General features: G+C 39.6%; 1 protein-coding gene and 1 long non-coding RNA gene across 12 annotated transcripts in view; one reads left to right on the top strand and one right to left on the bottom strand.

Moving 5' to 3' along the window:
* The window catches only part of mast2 (microtubule associated serine/threonine kinase 2), a 140,800-nt gene that overhangs the window by 14,992 nt on the left and 106,400 nt on the right, over positions 1 to 19,408 (bottom strand). For all 11 annotated transcript variants that reach the window (XM_076876095.1, XM_076876096.1, XM_012924158.4 and 8 more), the window contains 10 exons: positions 13,832 to 13,907; positions 11,942 to 12,151; positions 6,596 to 6,697; positions 4,725 to 4,857; positions 4,544 to 4,611; positions 4,193 to 4,296; positions 3,893 to 4,101; positions 3,673 to 3,811; positions 3,289 to 3,421; positions 2,775 to 2,940 (listed from right to left, as the gene is read on the bottom strand). In XM_076876095.1, the coding sequence (XP_076732210.1) occupies positions 2,775 to 2,940; positions 3,289 to 3,421; positions 3,673 to 3,811; positions 3,893 to 4,101; positions 4,193 to 4,296; positions 4,544 to 4,611; positions 4,725 to 4,857; positions 6,596 to 6,697; positions 11,942 to 12,151; positions 13,832 to 13,907 (1,340 nt within the window). The remainder of the gene's footprint in view (positions 1 to 2,774; positions 2,941 to 3,288; positions 3,422 to 3,672; positions 3,812 to 3,892; positions 4,102 to 4,192; positions 4,297 to 4,543; positions 4,612 to 4,724; positions 4,858 to 6,595; positions 6,698 to 11,941; positions 12,152 to 13,831; positions 13,908 to 19,408) is intronic.
* Positions 8,923 to 12,162, top strand: LOC143413299 (uncharacterized). Its single transcript, XR_013093929.1, has 3 exons — positions 8,923 to 9,140; positions 11,260 to 11,360; positions 12,023 to 12,162. It is a non-coding gene; the product is annotated as an uncharacterized LOC143413299 (long non-coding RNA).

Genomic DNA, 19,408 nt, shown 5'->3' on the forward strand with positions numbered 1-19,408 from the left:
ACTTGAACCGGTTTACTTGAAAAGACTTGATATTTTACCCCAAATATAAAATTTAACACGCATATTATATAGAGATTGAAAATGTGACGTCATTCACGGGTAGAACCGCAAAGGATTCTGGGAACTCGTGGCAAGCGGTACTAGCGCACGCAGGCTTTCAATTGAAATCAGTCACACAGCGATAAAAAGAAACACAAAAATGTCAAGAAGCTGTTGTATTATTAACTGCAATAGCCGGTCGCATGACAGCCACGAGAAGCTGACGGGTAAAGAGATCGGTTGTTATCGGATTACGTCGTTGAAGAGAAATTGTTCGAGCCATGTTTCCGAAGTAACAAAGAGGCGACGGATGGCCTGGATTGCAGCCATTCAAAGATCAAATATAACGTCCCAGAACACTGCAGCTCACAGGTTAGTCTGCTCCAAGCATTTACACGAAGGTCAGTGTTTTTTAGTAGTTAATACGTCATTTTCATAACATAATTGGTGATATAGGTTACAAGCAAGTCTGGCGCTGAACAGAAATGGTCGCGCTATGCTCCTTTATTTATTGTGCATAAATAGTGAATTGTCCTGACACAATATTGCGTTTCGCTTCTGTTATTATGGTACATTGACAAAAACATATACTTTTATTCACAGGATAAAACAGGTTTGTATCACTAATTGCCCAGTACGATTACAGCATACAGTATTATTGTCACTGCTACATTTCTGTGATGGGTACCAGAAATTATTTCCACTACTAATTAATTACCGTTGAGCTCAAAGGTTATATTAATAAACGGTTAACGAATGTGTATTTATGACAACGATTTGTGAGACTGGTAAACTTATGATACGTACGATGGTCTTTCGTTCTACACGGTGCATTTCAAGGTCCTGTACCCATCCGTCGGCAAACTGTACCTGGGCTTGTTGCAGTGACCTGAAGTTACTAAACTTCATGAGTGTATGCACTCACTCCAAGAACCGTATGATTATAAATATGCATATAAATATGCTACGATGAGATAGCTGACTTCATCTAACTAGCAAATGTTGTCCAGGCTACGTTGGTGATACAGTTTTTTTTAATGTGTATGATATTTTTGTCATGCGATTTTAAGGCCGGTCCTACAACCGCATCCAAGAATAACATGCAGCTTATCTCAGAACTGTCGGTGAAAATTATTCTTGGAGCTAGGTTTAATTGAGCTGCATTTTAAAGAGGTGCAATTTCACAATTTGTGTATATTTTCTAACTTCACTATTTTGTCATGTGTTGAGAAAAACACAGATTAAAAAATTACATGGTCTAATATTTACATTTAGCATATAACTGCAACATGCTTTTTTTCGCTTTTTTTTTTTTTAAAGACTCGAAAGGACTTGAAATTCAAAGTTTCAGACTTGTGACTTTACTCGGACTTTTACACCAGTGACTTGAGACTCGACTCTGACTTGCCTGACATTACTTGAGACTTGACTTGAGGATAAAGACTTGGTCCCACCTCTGATATATATATATATATATATATATATATATATATATATATATATATATATGTGTGTGTGTGTGTGTGTGTGTGTGTGTGTGTCTTTGTTACTGTTTGTACTGGAGCACTGTAACCAAAATAATTTCCCCTAGGGATCAATAAAGTATTCTGATTCATTCCTGTTTGCAACAATAACGACACTAACTCTGAGCACTAACCTGTAAAACACTAAAAGTATAGATCAATCAAGAGTCACGTCTTTCATGACAGCCCTCTATCACCACTTTGTATTAATGTGGGCAGAAGTCAAGAAAAGAGACGGTGCGATCAATACAGGTTTATGATTATTGATTAGGCCTATCATCTAAGGGAATTCAAAAGGGGAAAGGAACACAGCAGAAATCATAATTGATTTTAGTCCTTACAGAGAAGCCCGGGATCCTTTACTGCAGAGCTACATGTAAACATTTCTGAAGACGTCTGCCGTTCTCGCTGAGGCTGGGAGTCAGCAGGCTCAAATGTTTATTATTCTGATTACAAAGCAACACCGTTATTAGACCAGTAACTACACAAAGGGTTTAAAGGGTTAAAACCCACATCTGCATGGAGTGACTTAATACTAAGGTGTTATAGGGACATCGAGCATTGAGTCCTTAATGCTAAGTCTGAAGTTCAGTTTTTAAAATTTCACACTTATTGGATTCTGAACTTCAACAGGTAACAAAGGAACAAACAGTCAGGCTGCTGCCTCCATTTCTACATGTTCATATTTCTAAAGCAGAATCACTGTGGCGATCACGTCTTTGTGCTGCTTTTTAACTGTAATTTGTGTTACTGACTTCATGTCAGTAACACATGAAGTCGGAAAGGAACTGAAATTGCTAAAGTCTAATCAATGCCCATCCCTAGTGATGGATTGATAGATTAATGTGTATTATATGTTTTTATCTATTAAGTATGAATATGTAAGTGAAAGCCAAATGACACTATGCATGTATTTCTTCTTGTCCCTCAATTCTTGTTCATTGTGATGATCATCATTAACCGTCACCCTCTTTCTCTTTCAGCCTTACTAACCACCGACTGTGAGGCTCACTTATGAGCACATTAAGCTATGGGAGCCTGGCTGACTCTCCTCCTCTACTGCCCACCTTTGTCTTTGGTTTAGTAAATTATTCTTGCATTATTAAAAACCCTTTGAACTACAACAACTTTGTGGCACCTTATATATTGGGATACTCCTGATTTTACAAAGTACAACATTAATAAAAAGCAATGAGCAGGTGATGTACTCACCACTGATAACCTGACCAAAGAGCTCCTCTGGAGTGTCTCCGAAAAAGGGAGCGCAGCCCACCAGGAACTCATACAGGATGACTCCCATTGCCCACCAGTCCACCGGCTTGCCGTAGCCCTGACGGAGAATCACCTCGGGGGCGATGTACTCTGGAGTGCCACAAACCTGCAAAAGCAGAACGTTAGCTCAGCACATGAAAAACACACACACAAAGGTATTTATTCAGTTTTGTTAAGGAAAGACAGGCATAACTTCTGGGTCTGAAAAGTGAAGCCAACACTATGCAAACATGCAAACACTGCCCTTGGGCTTTGTCTCTGTAAAACCTTTCTGCTGAGTTTATCATACATACGGAATAAAACATCAAATTCATTTTGTAAACTGACATAATTCAAAGTTTAAGAAAGGAATCGGGGGTGTGCTCACTGACTAACAACTTCTGAATGACAAATGTGAGTGTGCAGTTTCACAGTCAGTCATAACATGCATGCATAAGCCTTAAAAAGCTCATACCTGTTTGTCCAGAAACTCCCGGGTGTCTTTCTCTATGTGTCCTTCATACAGATTTGTGGTCAAACTCATCAAACCGATTTTAGAGAGGCCAAAGTCCGTCAGCTTGATGTGTCCCATAGATGTGATGAGAAGACTGCACGAGAGAAAATTGAAAGTTTCTGTCCAGACAGCAAATGTTGGAAAAACAGTGCACTATTTCTATTAGTTTCTAACCTTAGTAATAACAATAATCAACAAAATCATAAAAAAGAAAACACATATGAGCAACTTATGTTAAAGTAATTACTGCGAAAAAACACTGTGAACAAGGCTTCAGACTGCTCCAAACACTCGTCATGGTGCAGTGTGATGTGGATATCCCTATTTTAGTTATCTGAGTCTTACTTGTCAGGCTTGAGGTCTCTGTGCACGATGCCATAATTGTGAAGATATTCTAAGGCGAGGACAGTTTCAGCAAAGTACATACGAGCCATATCCACAGGCAAGGCTCCGATATTCTTCAGGAGTGTGGCACAGTCGCCACCTATAGATGACACATGAGAGTTGCAATATTAGACAACATAATACTACTACCACCACTAATGACAACTAGTAATTATCTTACCCTCCACATACTCCATCACCATGCACAAGTGTCTCCTGGTCTCGAAAGAACAGAACATTGAGACAACAAAAGGGTTCTCAGCAAATGTTAGTATGTCTCGCTCTACAAAGGCCTGCTGGATCTGGTTCCTCAGGATCAAGTTCTGCTTGTTGATCTTCTTCATAGCAAATCGTTGCCTGGTCTCCTTGTGACGTACGAGAAACACAGCCCTACACAGGACAAGAAAGGTATTCAGGTTTTACAAAGAACTTAACATATATTAAAAATACAGACAGAGAGATGGGTTGAATGCTGTTGTACCCATAGGCTCCATTACTGATGAGCTTGATATTTTCAAAGTCCTCCTCTCGAGGGGTTTTGGCTTTAGTCTGTGGTGATCCTGCTGGGACTGTGGCTACTCGAGTCTGAAACACAAAAGCAAAAAACATGAAAGGTTTTCAACCCAAAGAGAAGAACCATGAAAAAAAATCTTTACTGTATTTTCATAAATGATTAGTAAAATTCACCCTTTTGTATGTTTCTGAATCTACAAGTTGCTTGAAAAGTGATTTCAAATTGATTAGATGATTAAAATGAAAGTCAATTAAACTGCTTACATTTTTGGTCTACTTTCACAGATTCCTATTAAACACTCCTTCATTGTATACTCACGTCAACTGAATCATCTGTCTCTGGGGTTTCTGGGTTTCCACTATCATAGCTGCTGAGCTGAGTCATTTCTACAACGAGACACAAGGATCAATGACCAGGAGAAAGAGGAACCGAGGGGGGCAAAGAAAAAGACAGTAGTTAACCAGTTAAATAAGAAATATTTGATGTTTGCTGATGTTACCCTCCAGAGGGTCCCTGGTGAGGCCCAGCTGGCTGATGATGTATCGGGGAATGTCAGACTTAATGCCCTGGCCTTCTTTTGCATGGCCTTCAGCTGCTTCCAACAAGTGGTAGAACTCCTCAGGATCAAACTCCTGCAAAGGAGGGAGAGTGGAAGGAGGTCATGAAGCAGGAGTGGCATAAAGAGACAAATCAAAGCTTAAGGTTCAAAATCAAGTAATAACAGAATGAGAATCTATTTCTTTTGGTGCCAAAATGGTTCCTACAATCTCAGCTGTGTAAGTTGTTATGAAAGCCATGACACATGTGAATTTAAACGGTTGAAAGCCTTGACCTGTCCAGACTCTTATTAGCTGTTCAGTATTTTGCCTTGCAATAATAACAATAAACAGTAACATATAATATGAAGATTCTTTGTGTAGTTCTGTATCTGTGATAATTCTCCAGTAACGAAATATCATAATTTAGCACAAAATGCTCCCGTCCTGTTTGAGTCTCGACATGGAGAGAAACAGAAATTCATCTGGTTATCTTATTAGATCAAGATATTCAACTCTGATTTAAAGTGAGTTGCCCCAACAACAGCGCTGCACAGAAAAAACACACAATCTAAACCTTCTGTGTGATTCTAAAGCAATCACAGAGCGAAGACTTGGACGGTGCTGCAGACGTACAGGATGTTTTGCTGGGCAGAAACTTCTGTGTCCTCTGACTAAGACAGACTGCCTGATTATTCCCTTCTTGTGGACACACATAAACACTTCCTGCCCCCTCTTGTCTCTCTGTGCTTTCATTTGTAAAAACCCATCCTGTTCAGTGTCACAGCTTCAGCTGTATGCAATTAGTCAAAACTACTGATGTGAGGACTGGGGAAACCTCCCCTCTTGTCCTCCTCTTCCTCATCCTCTACTGCCCCTCCAATTATCCCTGTCTTCTGCACTCCACATCTTTCTTTCTTTCCCCTTTTCCCATTGTTTTCCCTAATGTCAAACTCCTGGGCTCACCAATTGCTGGTTCCATCTATTAGGCTGAAAATGCGAACCATCTCATCCAGGGATACAAATTGAGAACCGGTTCTTGTAGAGAACTAGTTCCCAGTAGTCCAATTCCTTGGAATTGTTAGCCTGTCTGCCTATCGATCCCACTTATCGGTTTTTGCACTCGCACTACAATCCGCTGATTTCAGTTCACGTGTCAGAGGAGGAAAATAATGACACAGTTTAGAGTGTGGATACGGACTTTTTTTTATCGTACAAAAGGATGAGATAAATGTTAAAGTGGAAAACTGCTTCCAGGACAGAAACAACAACATTATGCTGCTTACACACCTATGTATGTATTTTTTTTAGTTTGTATGTAATGGTGGTGACTCTCAAAACAGAGCCAATGAGAACCTAATGACAATCAATAAGTGATATCAATAATGGAATCACTAAATTTGTACCAACTCCCATCCTTAATCTCATCCCAAAATCATGGAGGTCCTCTGAGAGAAGTTTGAATAGGTGACAGACAGAGAAAGAAAAGAAGCTCTGCTGTTGTCTAAACATAATGTTGCTGAGAGGTGTTAATGTGTGAGCATGCGTGTACATTAGACTGTTTTGAAATACCCATAAATTGATTTATTGGCTTAAATTTCCACCAAGGAGCAGAAAGCTCTAAATTGCATTTTTCAAGCGTTTATGGAGCGAATCTGAACAGTATGAAAAAAACAATTCCAGTTAATACTAGTAACTGAAATGCAAAAAGGACTCAGTAGCTGTTGAGGATAAGCAAGCAAGGTAAGGTTTGGTGAAAAAGGTGAATAAGCTTCATATTTAAATAAAAAATTAATTAAAAAACATCTGGAAGGTCTGTGAAGGTCTTTCTTACCAGACACTCGAGCAGACGTGCGGGCCGGGCGATTATGATCATCAGCTTCTTGACAAGTTGTGTGACAAAGGTAACCTCTATGCTTTCAGAACGCTCATGAGCCTTAAAGAGAACACAAGAGGACTCAGGGTTAAAGCAAAAAGTGTACAAAGAACAATTATTACAAATATTCTCTGCGATATTAAATTCAAATAGGCAAGAAAAAAACAATAACAACAAAAAAAAAACAGCTAACAAACAAACAACTCGTATCTGTCAGGACAGGACAATAATTCATCTGTGTGAACTTTGATGACCTTGCACTGAATAGAAAACGTCTCTTGTGCTGGATTTGTCCTTCATAAACAAAGCAGAACAGCCATGAGGATGAACAGATGGTGGAGTCCTTCTTTCATTGACACCTGAGAGGTAATCTAAATCAGAAATGACCTCTGCCTCACTCCTTCGTATCCACCATGAAATGTCTGCCAGCATGGAGACAGAGCAATTTACTCAGCAATCCGTTGTAACTGACTGGAGATGCAGCTGGAGCAAACACTGACCCCTGGAAAGAAATGGGGTGGAAAGAAAGTGCATCTGTGTGTGTGTGGTGACGAACCTGCCACTGTAACAAAATAAAATAATTAAAGAGAAACTGTGTACATGTGGTTTCATATGTGCACATTTATGAATGTGGCACGTATGCATGTTTTTATAATGTATGTATGTGTCAGGCGGGGTAACACAGGGGAGGCGGCTGCTCATAAACAAAGCGTGGCTGACAGGTTGTTGTTTGTCTGACAGATGCAGAGGGCCCGGGGGCCCCTATAACCCCACCACCACCACCACCCTTGAATTATCTCTTGAATTATTTATAACTGTAATGAAACCTGGAGGGAGGGAGTGAATATCTACTGTATTGGTATTCAACTATATGTATCTAAGTATAAAGGAGATGGAATATTATGTATGTGCGTGTATGTGTGTGGTTACTTTAAGGACCAGCGATCGGTGGTAACGCACAGCTGAGGGATAGGCTCCCCCTACATAGAGACTAATTATCCAGAGACTATGTGAGAAAGAGACAGCCGGCATATTTTAACACTGTGTGGTCAACATGAAGTGACTCCCTGGTGGGTACACAGCATACATACAAGTCCTTTAACATCTTGAATCCACATGCACAGTGTGATCTAATTTATAGATTTTAGTGTATTACAAATTTATTCTATTATGCTAGAATGACGTGGATTGGACTTTTATGTTTGGTAAACGCATAGCGATTAACCATGCTAAGCGATACACACAGTTATTACAACTGGTGCCAAAAACGTCATCTTCAACATCCTTTGTCTTCATCAGCGGAGCGCTGCTCGTCTCGTCAGAGAAGAAATTAGATGAGCATTTCACTTATATTGAAAAAGATCAACTAATTTTCATTAACAAATTCAATTTCTTGTGAATCATCAAGGCTGGTGTGAAATGAATACTGTAAAACATGCTATAATTCCGATTACCAGTGAGTAAATATACTTAGTAAGACTTAATTAAACTAATTTAATCCTAATTTAAGAGTGAAATCCAGGAAATGCTGGAAACTGCTGGCAGTGAAAGTGGTCTCACCAAATGTTTAAGGACTTTGGTGAGACCAAAGTCCTTAAACATTTATTTTATTTAAACATTTATTTTATTTATTTATTTTAACAAATGGTACAATAACTGTTTTTGTTCAACTAAGCTTCAATTTTGTTTAAAGGGAAGTACATGTAAGTACATATAATTTGGCAGTATCTTATTGTAAAATGTTCACAACCTTAGCTGCATTTCTGCAAATATAAAATAAATAAATAATATTTATGTCCTTTTTTATTTAAAAAAAATTCAAGTTTTTTTTAAGATCAGAGGTAAATTCATTAAGTCTAACAGAGAGACGTGGGGATCACAGATAACCTAATACAACAATATCACAATACATAGTGTACAGAAATGATGTCATCACACAGCAACACTCAGTACAGTGGAACAAAGTCACAGATCCCTGTGAGCTGCTTTTCCTTCACTTCAAATTCCATTTTCTTTGCTTTTATTCATTTGAAAAGTACCACCACAAGCACTCATGAAAAAGTGAATGTGAGATGTTTAAGAATGATTGAATGTGAATTTCTGGTGTTAATTTGGTTCAGTTCAATTCAATTTAATTTTTTTAACACCATAACATATGGAAGAAAAGATCTTTTTCTCATGCTTAACAGAGAGCATGCATCATTTCCTCCAAGCAGGTCACAGTTGTACCTGAATTCAGCTAAAAGACTATTAAAAGCAGGTGTTTGCAGCTGTGTATGGCTTGTGGCAAATCTGTTGAAGGTTCAGAGTGAAGGATGGACACTTAGTGACAGATCACTGGAGCTGAGATAGCTTTCTACAACCCTCTGCCCTCAGGTGACCTCCAGGAGTCTAACAGGGTCTCCCAGGGGTTCCAGCAGAGGATGTCCTGGATGGAGGTTGCCATGGTGACCGCCAGACAGGTCACTAAGGCCTCGTGACAGGGATAGATGACCGAGAGGAAGTGAGTATGAGCCAAAGAAGAGGGGTGAAGGTGGAGGACAGAAAAAAGACAAGAGAAGGACAGGAGGAGGAGAGTTTAGTCAGCCTCCTGTGAATTTTGTAATGAGGTCATGACACAAGGAAAGGAAAGAAAGGACACCAAAGAAGGGGATAAGGAATGATGATAAAGGAAAAGGACTGATAATTGCAGAAACCAAAAGGTGCAGGCTGGTAAAAATGAAAAACAAGGGGAAATGGGTTTACCAAACCAGCTTCTCAAAAATGAGAAAGGCTCATTTCTCAAAGTTACTCTGTAACTGGCTCATGTAAAGTGCAGTGAAGCATAGTAAAAAGCCACTGAGAGAACATACAAACTATTATTTTTGTTACCGTTATTCCTGTAAAATTACAGGGTCAGTTTATCAAATGGCAAGTTTCTGTTGAGTTTTGTCATTTTCCAGTTTCAGCTGATTAAATTCCACTTCACTCACGCTCACTGAGTGGCACACAGAAATCTCACTACAGAGGAAAGTGAAACCATCAAGCTTCACGCAGTTTGTTTTTTAAGACTTTTCTACGGTGTTTCTCTGATTTTTAAGGGAAACAAAGTTAGACAGGCAGGGTTGAGATTGTTTTAATATTTGCATTGATGGGATAGTAGCTATACCGGACAAAGGATGTTGAAGATGGAGTCACCAGGCAGAAGGAAAAGAGGAACCACAGAGAAGATTCATGGATTTAGTGAAGGAGTATATGCTGAGGGTTGGTGTGACAGAGGAGGGATAGGTTGAGACGGAGGGCCATGGAAGAAAAAGAACGGCTGATTTATTTTAGTGATCAAGTTATCTGGGGATAAAAAGCCTTCATTTAAGGTGTTCCTTTTGGTTTTTGACTCACTGGATCTGTGATGGTCAGGTCACCTGTCCAAGGCGTACACTTCGCCCAATAAAGATGGCATTGATTCCAGTTGGATAAGCAGTTAAGATGGACAAGATGAATGACATTCACTACATCAGGCAAAATGATCAATTTTGATGTAATTATATTTACAAATATATTGAATGAAAAACTAGATTAACTCTCTGTTGAGATCTCCTGTTAAAATAGTAAATACCAGATAATGCATCACCTTTCTGAGCTGACTTTTGAGCCAACAACAGCAGCATTTGGGAAGAAATTGCTCACAAAGTCGCACTTAATGCCACAAAAAACTAGCTAGACTCAACTTGCAGATAAGGGGTAAGAATAAGACGTAGGCTCACTTGTCTTTTATGAACCTTTCAAAGGTTTTGTTTGTAGAACAATTTACAGTTACAAGCTACTAAAGCCAGAGAAAGTAGTGCAGGCAACTCCTCAGGTATGACATCAGATCAGCAACATTCAGTTTACCTTCGAGTCTGATCCTCAACAACAATGTAACCGAGTCTCAACGTCTCAATAAAGCTACACTGAATCAAACCGAAATTGACTCAACTGTAAAGTCGGCATCTGTCCCTTCCTCCTCCCAGCAGTCCATGAACACCTTCCACTCGCTCCTCCTTATCACCTCCTCCACCTCCTCTTCTTCCAGCCTCCTCTGCCACGAGGTGCGATACATGTCTCGGACAAACACCCACAAAAATTACGTGGAATTCCCATAAATGAAAGTGCTGAGGTTGCCTTCACACCTGCATCCACCTGCTCACAAATTCATTTTCTGAGCTGGAGGTCTGCTTCACCTGCTGCTGCACTTGGCTATATTACAAAAAACAGAAGAAAAAAAAAACAGTCTAATGTCGCCTAATTGGTGATGTCATCATTCAGCCCGCATTGCTGCACTGCCATCTGAGCTGGGAGCGCTTCTCCAGATGTGCACAACCCGAGTTCCTCACACCCTCCAAAAGACTTTGAACAGGCTTCATGCATGTACATCCACCTCCCCTTTCCTCTGTGAACCTGCTGGCCAATCGAAAGCAGAGGAATCCCCTCCAATCCTCAGCCATCCCAAAACCTTTCCACTGCACCTCCTTGCGTCTGGGAGAGTCATCCATCAGTCCCCAGTGACCACTGAAGTGTGAAATTAAAATCGGAGAGCGTGTGTGTGCTTGCCTGCATATATGTGTGTGTCTATGATTGAGATATCTTGTGTTTATGTGTCCCAGTAGAACAGAAGGTCAATAAGAGGCCTGTGGGAGCCACAATATCACACCCTCAGGCCCCTGAAAACTGAGCTAATAGAGATGTCACCACCGCTCACACATGTGTAAGTACATTTCTGTGCTCTGTCATGTTGATATTCGTGTGTAAACGGACACGAGGTAATTTTGTCACACCAAGTGAGTAAATTTAAATTGATTGACAGAAATATACAAACTGTTTATGAAGGAATGTGTGAGAGCCCAGGAAGTCTTAGGTCTGTAAGGAACGGCAGCCTCTGTGCATTCATAAGACATGTAACCATACTCGCAATGAGTGAACAAAGGTGTGTGTCACACTGTAAGTTGTTGCACAGTAAACCCAAGCATGGCTGGGATGGTACTATACATGTTGTGTCTTTATTTGTGTATTTTTAAAGAGAAGAAAATAATGAAAAGAATTAAATAATTAAAACATTTAGAGGTCTCTAGAATCAACACTGCAGTCTACACCTGGTCAAAAGTGTCCGAGCTGATTGTTGTGTGTCTGTTTGTTTGTTCTTTAGAAGTGCATGAGGAACACAATTGGAAGCAAATGAAGTTCTTATATTTAGATTGCTCTTACACGCTTTATTCAAAGGAATGATTAAGAATTGGAAGCAAAAGTGGCTTATTGCGGGACTGTGAATAAACTTGTGAATCAACTTACATCTTGCAGCAGCTTCTCCAGATTCTCCTGGAGTTCGTAGAAGTAGCGGGAAGTGATGAGGTCCTCTCTGCTTTTCTCCAGGCAGTCTCTGGACAACTCTATAAGCTGATGATGAATGAAGCTCAAGACCCCGTCGGCCAATGGGCAAATCTTCTCTGGGGCCGAGGAGGCAAGCAGCTCGGCCAGACGCTCCTCCATTTGAGCTGTTGCCTGAGGGGAGGAGGCGGAAGGCAATTACAGGGTGGGGAGAAGGATGAGTCACACATAGGAACGCTCATGTGAGACACATGGAGAGACAGTAAACGGCACGGCTATAAGATAATCTCATATGGAAGGGAAAATCCCTTCTAATTGAAAAATTAATTATTCAAAAATGATGTTTGATACAGGCCTGAAATAATGTACTCAATGAAACACTAAACTTCTAGTCTTTAGCATAATACATCATCTATGTCACAGTAATTGAACAAATACTTAAAGGGACAGGTCGCTGTAAGAAAAAAGAGAAATATGGAACAGAGACGAACGCTGATGTCACATATTAATAAGAAATTAGAGTATTTTATTTCAAAATGCTGCTCATACCGCACTTACTGCAGCTGCTTCATTGAATAAAAACAACTTGCAATAATATTTCAGTTGTGTATAAATCCTGTATTAAATAGAAAATAGAAACAAAGCAAACGCATCGATCTCTTAGACTTCATCAGCCAGATCATTGGACAGCATTTCTGGATTTTTTTTACGCATGTGCATATCTCTGCATGCTGGAGTCTTAATTTGCACTTGTGGATGTGCAGCCTTACTGCACAGTAATGAACAACATCTTTTTTAAAGCAGTGCTGCATTAGGGCTTGAAAATATATGCTCATTTTGAATATGTTCTTAGCACCAATTTATTTAACTACTGTGGTGCATCTATTTTGTTTTTTTTAAGTTATGTTCTCCACTCAAATTCAGGCAAATGCTGCAAAATTGATGGTGCTGGATAATGAACAAACACATAGCAATCCAAGTCTCTCTAGACAAAGAAATGAGATATTTGACCAAGTCAATGACCTGATATTAGCCTAATAGAGCATGATTTTCAGTTGTTAAACTGACTGCACAAAGATTCACAAACATGCAGCAACTAAAGCTGGCTGAGTAAAGGCCTAGCAGAGCATCTCGATGGAGGAAATGCAGCATATGTGATGTCCGTGGGTTCTAGACAGCAGTTGTTTTTTTTTATCCACTTCTTAAAAACAATCTTAAAATATTGAACTACGTATAATGCAATTTACATTCTTTAACAGTTAACTCAATATATTAGCAACACGTCATGAATTAAAGCTGAACGTCTACGCTTTAGAAACATCTTGAAAGACCGATTTAAAATCCACCGGGGTGGTGTGCAGAGGCAATATGACAAAAACTGTGTCAATGATGAAAACCTAAAAAACACAACTAATATCAAAATACCATTGTTGTTTTTATAGGACTGCTTAAAACCGTATTAGTGGCTATAGAGATGAAATGTGTTCATTGACTAACTTAAGCAGAAGGTGTCTGAGCCCATGCACTTATTACAGAATCAGGTATGTTTTTGATGTAACGCTGCAGTTCAGCACTACTTCTCAGCGTGCTCCCTTGCTCACAGAAACATCTGTAGATTCTTCTTCTTTTTTTTAAATACACTGTGTACTAAAGATGATGAAATCCCCAAATTCTTGCAGTTGTCCAAACAGTAGTGAACTCTAAACATTTTTAATTGCTTGTTGTTTGGATTCTAGACCAACTTTGAAAGCAAAGACTTAAACTGAGGTTCTTGCATTGTTGTTCTTTTGTTCATCCCTTTTTTTTTAGCACTTCCTTTAGTTTCTTTAGGAACTGTGTGTCAGTAATACAAACCTTTGGGAATCTCTCCTTGTACACATGGTTCATCATCATAATCTCATGGTCAAAGGACACAGGAGAGCGCCCAGGGCTGAAACAAAGCAAATGGAGATAATCACCAACTGTAAGCCATTAAAGTCTTAGCATGCCTTTAGTTAAATGTGCTGACAGGCAACAATTATTTTCAAAAAGCTGTTTAACATATGCTTTCCAGGACAGTCACACGTTACTCTTGATGTAGCTCATCAGGAAATTGTTCTGTGTATACTGTGGAACCAAAAATATGAGTATGTGATGCACAAACACTAGCATTTGAAGCCAAATACTTGTGAGAAGGGATCATGTGAGCATCCATAAATAATTCAGTACATAAGTCTACCTGTTCACTATGTCAGAATTAATGATAGTCATGGTCCTCTAATGTATAAAGTAGTAGACCCAAACTTTAAATCTCCAGATGGTAAAAATGAATAGAATTTCTTTAAAGATTCTCTGTAACGTACATAAAAAGCACAAACTAGGATAAAGCAAAGACAGATTTTTTTTTCTCCACAGATGAACATTTAGAAAAGTTCTGGTGCTCGTTTGTATTCTGAAAAAAAAGATCCGCCCTGTCAGAAACAGGCCTGAGGAAACCGAAGTGACAGACAGGCTCGGTCAGCTCAGAGCAGAGGGGAAGAGAAAAGAGATGGTGCTCACACACAATAACAGGACCTGGGGGTCTTCATCATACGTGCATCTTCAGCGGTGTCAACCGAATACCATGACATCCTCTAGACTCACATGGTTGCACACACTGAGCAGCGCAAAGGTAACCCCTCTGGAGGCTGGCAGACCAACGGACAGCATGTGTGCGTCAGTAAAAAGCCAGGCATCTTCACTACTCGTCCAGCTCCGTGCAGCGAGTCTCCATTAGTCCTCGGGGGGTTTTCATGCCCTGACAGACTGACAGTGATGTCTCCTTTAGTTCATACTAGCACCAACAGTGGACTTCATTTTCTCTGTATTGTGCTTCTCCAGGGACTCATCCCTTTTCTTATTCTATCATGAACCAACCCCCACACCTGACCTCTCTCTACAATAACACAAAACAGCAACAGCAGCAATACCCTTGACCTTTCCATGTCTCACTTTCACAATATGAGATGATGACAGGTAGAAGGCAGTATGTGTGTGTATGTGTTTTAGTCACGGAAGAAACATTTAATTCTGAACAAGGCTTTGATAACCTTCGGTTTCATTTACTATCATATATGAAAGTGAAAACTGCTTTCCAAACGATGAGCATTTTAGGAACTTTAGGAATCTGGCACACAACATATCTTCATCTGTTTTAAACCATTAGTTTGGTTGTTATTAACTGTTCCTGGAATGATTTTAAATATCCTTCTTGAAGATACAATGAAGAAACACGGCCATAAATTCAACTGTTATTAAAATTGTCTAAGCTTGCCTTTAGTGTTACTCAGAAACAACTTGAATACATGTTTATTACGAGAAGGGTGATGCCAGTGTACTTGAGCACACTGGATTTTAAATTCTGCTCCCTCTTGTATGTAAATGGTCTGAGCAAAAGGAGGAAAATTAATGAAGGCATCTCTATAACGCAGCCCACTTCCATCCATTCATCCATTTATCCATCCATCAATGTACATCGACATCTATGGTCAATTTAGCAAGCGCTACGCTATGTACAGGGTGTCTTTTGTCCTGTTTTCCTCCCATCACCCCCAGCCTGGCTGGAGTTTTGTCTCTATTATTGTAGGGTCTTTACCTTACAATATAAAGCACCTTGAGGTGACTTGTTAAGATCTGAGGTTATATAAATAAAATTTAATTGCACTGAGTGTATATTTCCTGTTTTTCAAGAGGCCTAAAGTGACTTTTTATTGCTCTTACAACTTAACCTCATAAAGGGTCATCACATCAAGGGGGTAAAACATTTTTGCTAAACTCAAATATAGTAAAATATCTAATTTTACAAAAAAAATAATTATTTGACCTGAAGGCCAACCAACAAGTTACTTGTTTTTAAAATGAATTGAAATCTTAAGAAAACATTAAAAAAGGAAGTGCAGAAAAGACACCTCACAATTTCTGCAAACTTAAGAGACTTAATATGACTGAGGTTACAAACCTAGCAAACAAACACAAAGACATTTTAGCCACCACACATCTGTTAGCATGAGTCACTGATAAACACACAAATATACCCGTGCACACAAGCACATACATGGTGACCTGTACCATGAGGTAATGCTCTGAGTCATCAACCAGCAGCTCAAAGTCCAATTACGAGCGTAATAGGAATGAGAACAGCCTGAACGTGACAAACATGCTGAACGTCATGAGCGCAGTTTATCACGCTGACAGATGACCACACACACACACACACACACACACACACACACACACACACACACACACGCACACACACACACACACACACACACCCCGCTGTGAAAAAGTATTTGCCACCTTCCTGATTTCTTACTTTTCATTGCATATTTGTCATGTTTCAGATGATGAAACAAATTTTAATACTAGGTAAACATAATCACAGCAAATACAAAATGCAGTTTTTAAATTATTATTTCATTTATTAAGGATAACCTTGGCAGCAATCAAGCAATTAAAAAAACTGGTAAAAAAACTGGTAAGGTTTGTTTTTTCTTTGCTGTGCAGGAAGTTTGGCTCGGTATTTGCAACTTTTTTTAATTCGGCTACATGTGAGGGTTTTATGGTGATGAGCACCTTAATCAATCAAATTAAGTACAGACCCCTCCCTTTACATATTTTCTGATCCAACTCTACGATAACGATTTCAAACTTAACTGAAAAGGACCTCATCCTTCCTTTTCACTGCTTCATTGTGAAACATCTGCAGGGACTGTTGAATTTGTTAACAGCTTAAAATTGAAAAAGCTAGAAGGAAGATGTGTTTTCAACTAGTTGATGAAAGAAAACTGTCTTTGTGACATAACGGCACAGCAATAAGACAGAATTCGGGTTTACTGATGCTTTACAAAAAGAAAAAGGCTAGAATATCTGTGCACGTACATGACTAACAAAGGCAATTGTTAGTCATGTACGTCAATCACCTGATGCGATAACATGTTCAACTTTAAGCACTTCTTTAATGTCCGTGTGCCTTTAAGGAAAGAGAAAATCAATCAAAACCTGTAGCTCTGCCACAGGGCTCAGTAAGTAAAGGAGGTGGAGTTTGTCCAAAACAGCCTGAGGCACTTTCTTAATTTTCACAGTATATCATTGGTGTCTTCTTTGTGTTCTTCTTGTTGGGCGCTCATGCCTGTGAGCAGCCTGAGCAGATATTAAAATAAATCTCCCATTCAGTGTGCGGTAGCGGACGCCAGAGTGAAATCCTCTGGATGAATAACATAAGAAAGCCAGACAAAGGCTAATTAGAACCTGGCTATATTTCTGCGGTAATGGGAAATAAAAACTGCCTCGCGGCAATCCCTGCGAAAATCGTCTTAGTCATTACTCTGAGAAATGACCTTGGAGAAGAGATATTGGAGCAAACTGTGGGACACTTGTTTTAGTGTGGGGCTGCAGTTCGAAAGTTAGCACTTATACTTTCAGAAAGATATGAAATTTGATAATTAAAACATTGGGTGAAGGCCCATTTTCTTTCTAAGTGGTGCCACATGTGACAAAAGGCACTCAAAATGCAAAAGAGCTGATTTCTGCAGAGGATAATTGAAGTAAATCAGATGAGACAGGGAATCAGACGGTGATGGTGAGGCTGGGGGAAGGCTGAGGTGAGGTGGGAGGAGAGATGATTGGTTGGTGTGTGTGTGTGTGTGTGTGTGTGTGTGTGTGTGTGTGTGTGTGTGTGTGTGTGCGCGCGCGCGTGTGTGCGCGCGCGTGTGTGCGCGTGTGTGTGTGCGTGTGTGTGTGTGTGTGTGTGTGTGTGTGTGTGTGTGTGTGAGAAAAAGAGAGAGTGAGAGAGCGAGACAGAGAAAAATAACATTGCTGCTTCACAACTGAGGCGTCTGACTTGGGGAAATAAGACGCCTAATTGAGCGTGACAGAGAGGGGGGCACGTTGTGCCTTCACCACCAAAATTCATCGATGATGTCATTAAAATCCTCCAAGCTAAAACCTAATGAAAAGATAAAGGAACAGTGAAGGTATGTTTGTTTAGTGAATCCTAAAACAGTGGTGCAAATTCTTTTCAAAATTGATGTAAAGTGTAATTTCAGTACTTTGTCTTCATTTACTTTCTGGCTCTGTTTCCAGTCACGAATTTCAATTTGTGTTAAGCTGCTTAAACTCAACTATTTAAAAAAAATAATTATAAAATATTTTCTAGCTTTTTGTGTTTGCATACAGCCTTTCTTTGGAAGTACACATTTCATCTATAATCCGCAACTTGTTTCTATTGCGTGAAATTCGTTAAAGTTTAAATTGTCAGATAAATTAGTCACCTACCATTTCTGACTTTGCTGTTTGCTCAGCATAAAAGCACCAGAGAAAAGTCTGGACACACAGTGTAGAAAAAACACTGAAGAAAGCAAAGCTGTCAGGTGTGCTGATCCAAGCTACTGCTAAGATTAAGAGCAAAAGCCCTCTTAAGGCTTTTTGAAGTGCAGTCTTAAAAACAGCAAAATACTGTTATGAAAAAGGCTCAGAAAAAGAGGAGCAAAGAAGGGAATCAGTGCCTGCTGAGTATAAGCTCATTGGAGTTACCAGCCTTAAAAAGGTGTGGACGTCACAGAGATGCTCCCCGGAGATTAAGTAGTGCGCACCTCCCCTCATCAGTTGCTGTGTCTTTACCAGACACTGAGAAAAAGAAGACATGGTTTCTGCCTGTGACATTCCCACCATGAATCATTTAGAAGGAGCTGTTATTGTGTGGGGGCTTTGCTAGTAACGGTCAGATTTAAGGCGACACTTTAGTGGCAACCAAAAAATCCTGCAGTGACACATAGTCCACCTGGTTTGATCTTAGTGGGACCATCATTTATTCAGTGAGCCAGGCCACATCTTCAGGCTCGGTAAGGACTGTTAAAAAGGAAGCAGCAATGATGGAGTGCTGCATCAGTTAGCTTGACCTCTACACTCACCAACAGAAATGGTTGCAGACTGTAGAGTGAAAGGGAAGGAGACAAGAGCTGCTCAGCCTTGAAGGAACCCCCTCAGGTGATGGAAACTGTCCAGGTGATGACTGACAGATTGAAGAGTGTATAAAACTGATATGAATTTAAAAAAAAATGTTTTTCTGTATTTAAACATCCTTGTTTACTACATAAATATGAGGTATATATATTTTTTGTTTTAGCTATGATGTCTTAACAGCCCAACAATACAAACGGATCTATGATCCTACTTTGCTTCTGCAAAAAATGAAATTAATAAAGAAGCTAGAGAATGACAAAAACAATGGTGAAGGTCATTCCTTACAACAGAATGATAAAATCATGATCATTCTATTATATATTATTGCTTTGCAGCTCATGTTCACTATAATGCCTCTCATCCAAATACACATACTCTTCTTCTCTTGCTCCTTCTTTTGTCTGATGGGTCCAGTCAGTGACTCCAGTTAATTTCTTTCATTGTTCTTCT

The sequence above is a fragment of the Maylandia zebra genome, linkage group LG17 (genome assembly GCF_041146795.1).
Source record: "Maylandia zebra isolate NMK-2024a linkage group LG17, Mzebra_GT3a, whole genome shotgun sequence".
Taxonomy (NCBI): domain Eukaryota; kingdom Metazoa; phylum Chordata; class Actinopteri; order Cichliformes; family Cichlidae; genus Maylandia; species Maylandia zebra.